Raw genomic sequence first — 6000 nt, 5'->3', positions numbered from 1 at the left:
AAGTCAGACAGTGAAAGACAAATATATGATATGCTTTCTTTAGATTTCTAAGAAATCTAAACATAATAGTACAAATGAACCTATTTATAAAACAGAAATAGAGTCACAGAAGTAGAAAACAAGCATGGTTACCAAGAGCTGGGGAGGCGAAGGGGGGATAAACTGGGAGGTTGAGAATGACATATTTACACTACTACATATAAAATAGATAACTAATAAAAATGTACTGTATAGCACAGGGAACTCTACCCAATATTCTGTAATGACCTATATAAGAATAGAATCTAAAAAAGGAATGGATATAGGTATATATATAACTGATTCACTTTGCTGTATTGCAGAAACTAGCACAACATTGTAAATCAACTATACTCCAATAAAAATTAAATTTCTGAAATCTCATTTTTCTTATTCCATAGTTTTAAATTCTCGTCTAATAATAGTTTTAAAATATCCATATTTATTTATACTGTAATCCTGATTTAGTCTGAATTTAATGTAACAGCTTTGTAACATAAAAGAAGTCATTCTATGGTATCCACATACGTATACCCTAATTAAAAAAGCTTTTATGATGAGGAAGCAAAACCCCTCTGAATATAAATTACCTTCCTATTGACCTTTTTGCACTCTGACTGAGCAATTTTGTATAGTAATTTATTACCCAAAATACAGTGTCAACATTATGTTAACATAATGGACATGGAATCATGCATATTTTCAAGTTCAGAAACTAAAGAATAACTTTATGTTCTATTTTTAAAGCATATGTCTTGAGAACATGTTTATGCAAAAATTTGATATCAATAATTTTGAAACTCGACAGAAGTAAAAACATCAGTCCATAGTAGAAAAATATTTTATTTCTAGGACTATGTCTATTTTGATAATTTGAACTAAGTATCATCTCGCAGTAAGACTTTTTAGTCAAGATCAAAGGCTTATTATACAGTAGGTTTTAAATATCCACGTGAAATAGGTTCTAAAGATTCCCATAATTAGGACTATATGTGGACTTTTCTGGTGGCTCAGATGGTAAAGAATCCGCATGCAATACAGAAGATATAAAAGACCTGGGTTTGATCTCTGGGTTGGAAAGTTCCCCTGGAGAATGGAATGGCTATGCACTCCAGAATTCTTGCCTGGAGAATTCCATGGACAGAGGAGCCTGGCAGGCTCTAGTCACAAAGAGTCAAACACGACTGAATAGCTTTCACTTCGCTTCACTTCATAGATTTCCTCCTCAGGGTATATATTTTTCTACCTTCCAATCCCTAGGACTAGGAGATACCACAGACATACAAAAAATCATAAGAGAATACTGTGAAGAGTTATATACTAACAAATTGGATAACCTGGCAGAAACACAAATTTCTAGAAACACAGAGCATACCAAGACTGAGTTAAGAAGAAGCAAATAATTTGAACACACTGATCACCAAAAGTGAAATCAAAGCAGCAATTCAAAAAATTTCCAGGGGAATTCTACCAAACATATATAAAATAACTTATATTTATCCTTCTCAAACCATTCCAACTAACTGAAGATGAGGGAACATTCCCTAATTTATCCCAATACTAGACCACCATTACCTTGCTACTAAACTAGAGAAAAACACTTCCAAAAAACAAAAAAAAAACCCTCCACAAAATGTTAGCAAACCAAATTATAAAATACAAAGAAGCGTCATTCACTGTGATCAAGTTGGATTTAATCCCGGGTCACAAAGACAATTTAACATATGCAAATCAACCACTGTGATACACATATGTTAACAAAAAGAAAGACAAAAAATACATGGTCACTTCAATAAATGTGTAAAAATAGTTTTAAAAATCAGCATCCATTCAAGTTAAAAACTCTCATCAAAGTGGTTTAGGGGGAAATAGCTGAATATAATAAAGACTGTTTATGACAAATTCACAGCCAACATAATACTCATTGGTGAAAAGGTGAAATCTTTCCTGCTAAATTCAGGAATAAGACAAGGATGCTCATTCTCACCACTTCTATTTAAAGTAGAATTGGATATTCTAGCTGCAGCAACAAGAAGAAATAAAACATATTGGAAAGAAGAGGTAACACTGTCACTACTTGCAGATGAAGTACTTTGTACAGAGAACTCGAAAGTCTCCACTGAAAACCTCCTAGAGCTAATAAGTTCATTCAGTAGATTGTATGTTACAGGATGAGTATAGAGAAATCTGTTATGTTTCTATACACTAATTATGAAATATTAGGAAGTGAAAGTAAAAAGAAATCCTATTTAATTGGTTCTACAAATGATACCTAGGAATCAACTTAAGGAAGCGAAAGAAGTATATTCTGAAAACCATAGAACTTTGATAAAGAAAATTGAAGATTACATGCAAAAATGGAAAGATATCCCATTCCCTTGTATTGGAAAAGTTAATATTATTAAAATGGCCATAATACCCAAAGAAAGCTACAGATTTAATGCAATTTCTATCTAGTACCCATAATGTTTTTACAGAACTAGACCAAAAAATCCTAAAATTCACAGAACTAGAATAATCCTTAAATAGTTCTAAAATTTATAGAAAAATAATCTTAAAACTAGAACAACAAAAGACTACTTATTGGCAAAGCACTCTTCAGAAAAAAACGATAATGCTGGGGATATAACTCTCCCAAATGGACTATATTGTAAATCTACAGTATCAAAATAGCATGGTATTGGCATAAAAAGGCACATAGAACACACAGATGGCTAACAGGACAAGAAAAGATGCTCAATATTACCAGTTATCAGAAAAATGCAAATTAAAACAATGATGCAATATCAACTCACATCTGTCAGAATACCTATCACCAAAGCAATCAGCAAATATCAGAAGTTTTAGAGGATATGGGAAAAGGAACCACTTGAATGCTCTTGGGCAATGAAAATTATTGGTTCAACCACTATGGAAATCAGTATGGAGGTTCCATAAAAAACTAAAAATAGGACAGCCATATGATCCAGCAATTCTACTCCTCGGTACATACCCAGAAAAAGTGAAAACACTAACTTGAAAAGATACATACACTCCAGTGTTTCTAGCAATACTGTTTATAATATCTCACATATGGAAGCATTCAAACATCTCTCAGCTCATTTAAGAAGATATGGTGTACATAAACACATCATGGAATATTACTCAGACATAAAAATGAGATACTACCATTTGCAACAAAATGGATGGATTTAGAGAATATACTCAGTGAAAGATGCTCAAGCAGAGGAATAAGCAGATAGAGGAAGAAAAATACTGTATTACTTCAGTTATATGAAGACTCTAAAAATTATAAAATGAATGCATATGTAAGACAGAAAGAGACCCAAAGATATAGAAAACAATCTTTTGCTTACGAAAGGAGATAGCAAAGGGGAGGGACCAATTAGTGCCACTGGATTAGCAGATGCAAACTACTGTTTATAAAGCAGATGAGCAATAAAGATATACTATATAACATTGTGAATTATTTATTATATTGTAATAATTTTTAATGGAGTATAATCTTCAAAAATACTGAATCATTATGCTCTATACTCTAAACTAACATGATATTGTAAATCAAATATAGTTGAATAAAATAAAAACTTAAAAATTTGGAACCTGCCTGATTCTGAAAATGGTGATATGAAAGTAAAGTCTATACAAGTAAGATATGCAAAGAAAAGTCCACAAACAAAAACATTTGACCACATCTTTGATGATGGAAAGGTCCGGTGTTCCTTTAGATGAGAAAACAGGATACGTTTGGATTTAGGCATCTACAGATAGAGAATCATTTATAAATATGTAGCTATAAAACAAGATTTCTATTCTTAACACTATTGACAGTTTGGACAAGATTTTTTCCTGTTGGGGGCTTCTTTGTGAATGCAGAATCAACATCTTTGGCTTCTATAAATGAATCTGAAATGATTCAAGAAAAGGGGTAGGTATACTCTATTCTTATGGCCAGAGGCAAATGATGTAAGGAAAAAGAGAGAGAAAAGGGGCAAAATTTTTCTACATTGCTTCTCACATTTTTAATATAAGATATATATTAAATGATAGGAAATTTTGGAAATGGGTATCTGTTTAGAGGCACATGATTCTACTGAAAAAATTCTCTGGCAGAGCAAATTAAAATGATGCTTTTTAAATATCTCCAAAATAACTAGCTACTTTAGGCAAATTATCAGTTGTCAAAAGTGACCAGCACATGGTGGTCGCTTCCATATTTGTTGTCTATGTCAGGGAATGAGTGGTATGCTCTGCCACTTACTGACAGTATACAAAGGTCCATGGGAAGGAGAAGACACACACACTTCAGAAACATCGCCTTGCAGTCCACCTGAACCCTCTTGCCTTGACAACATGTGTTCTAACTACTACAGCAACTCCTGTGGCTATGGCTGTGGAAACAGCTACAGCTGTGGGTTCAGCCCCTATTATGGCTGTGGTTATAGAACCAGATATGGCTGTGGATATGGGACTTGCTGTGGATATGGTTCAGGATATGGCTGTGGATTTAGCCCCTCTTATGGCTGTGGATACAGCTCCCGTTATGGTTGTGGTTGTGGAACCAGATATGGCTGTGGATACGGCTCCTGCTGTGGCTGTGGATACGGCTCTGGCTACGACACTTACGGGCCAGTCTGCTATAGGAGATGTTATTCTTCTTGCTGCTAGAACGTCACCACCCAAAACACCATTTATGTCTGAAACCACACATCTAAGATAATGCTGATTCAAGGATTGAAAAGTCAAGATTTCTATATGTAGGAAATTCCATGCAAGACAGAGCTTTGACCTTCAACTACCTATTTTTAAGATTGGCATCTTTGAGGCCTGAAGCTCCATGGTGGTATCATCTGTCTTTTTTCCAAATGTTGACCTTTACTCCCTTAATCTCTGACTCTCTGTAGTAATGATCCGAATACCCTACTGTCGGGGAAGTACATTGTTATCAATAAAAATGGTTCATTGTTTCTATCAAATCTCTGTATATTTGCTTGTGCATAATTTTTGTTTTGAGGTGTTATGGCCTCTGTTGAAAACTGAGCAATTGTGAAGCTGAACTTTGAAGTCCTTCTTGATATAAGCGTTTCTATTTATACCTGCATCAGAAATAATGTCTTTCCCAACTATTTCTTGTTTTTCATATACTTAGGCACTCACATATATAAACACAAATCTCAATAATTCAGGACTGTGCTTTGCAAATCTCTGTGTCTGGGATGGAGCTGGAGGTGAAAGAGGAGGAATGATATTTTATTCAGAAAGTTAATGCAAATTCCAAAATAAACAAGAGGTGGCCTGAGTACTTAAAGGAAAAATGGAAAGCAAGGGGAATTTTCCAGCATATATGAGAAATAAGAAGCAGAGATAGGTGTCAAGTACATGAGACTAAAGAATGCATGTAAAAGTCAAACATTCTATCATATCTTCTTCTTTTGATGGAAATGCAAATGTATTTCTTTGTATACATTGATGTTGAAATTGTTTGCTATCACTTAGTTGATAAACAGTTTTGAGTAGTTTTGAAAGGGTCTCATCTTAGACACTGAAGACAAAGTAGAAAAATTAAAGAAAAATTTCCTGCTCTCACGGTGTTTACATTCTAGTAGGTGAAGAATAAGAAAATAAAAAATAATTAAGATAATTTCAAACTGACAGTTGGGATGTGGGAATAAAACAGTTTAGTGGGAAAGAGAGTGAGGATTGAAGTATTAAAGAGATATTTCGGGGAGGTATTTTCACCTTGTGATATCTCATGCCAATTGCAAAGAAAGATTCAAAAGGACAGTAGCAAATGTAAAGGGGGAAAAGAAGTCCATGAGCTTTTGGAAGAATATGATTTAGTAAGCATGTATGAGATAGCTTACATATCCAGTAAAGAGTCTTCACAAACTAACTCTTAACATACCTTCAAAATCTGAAATGTTGTGACTCCCTTGATTAAAGAGGGCTTCCTTGGTGGCTCAGACAGTAAAGAATCTGCCT

General features: G+C 34.0%; 1 protein-coding gene across 1 annotated transcript; it reads left to right on the top strand.

The window, feature by feature from the left end:
* Positions 1-4371: 4371 nt before the first annotated feature.
* On the top strand, positions 4372-4686 carry LOC139185238 (keratin-associated protein 21-1-like). The gene has a single exon (XM_070797406.1). The coding sequence runs from the start codon at positions 4372-4374 to the stop codon at positions 4684-4686; it is 315 nt and encodes a 104-aa protein (XP_070653507.1).
* The last annotated feature ends 1314 nt before the right edge of the window (positions 4687-6000 follow it).

The sequence above is a fragment of the Bos indicus genome, chromosome 1, assembly GCF_029378745.1.
Source record: "Bos indicus isolate NIAB-ARS_2022 breed Sahiwal x Tharparkar chromosome 1, NIAB-ARS_B.indTharparkar_mat_pri_1.0, whole genome shotgun sequence".
NCBI lineage: Eukaryota > Metazoa > Chordata > Mammalia > Artiodactyla > Bovidae > Bos > Bos indicus.
Note: the sequence above shows the minus strand (reverse complement) of the source record. Positions and strands in the feature narration are given on the sequence as shown.

Coding starts and splice junctions, on each gene's coding strand:
- LOC139185238 (XM_070797406.1), top strand. CDS start 4,372: ATGTGTTCTAACTACTACAGCAACTCCTGTGGCTATGGCTGTGGAAAC.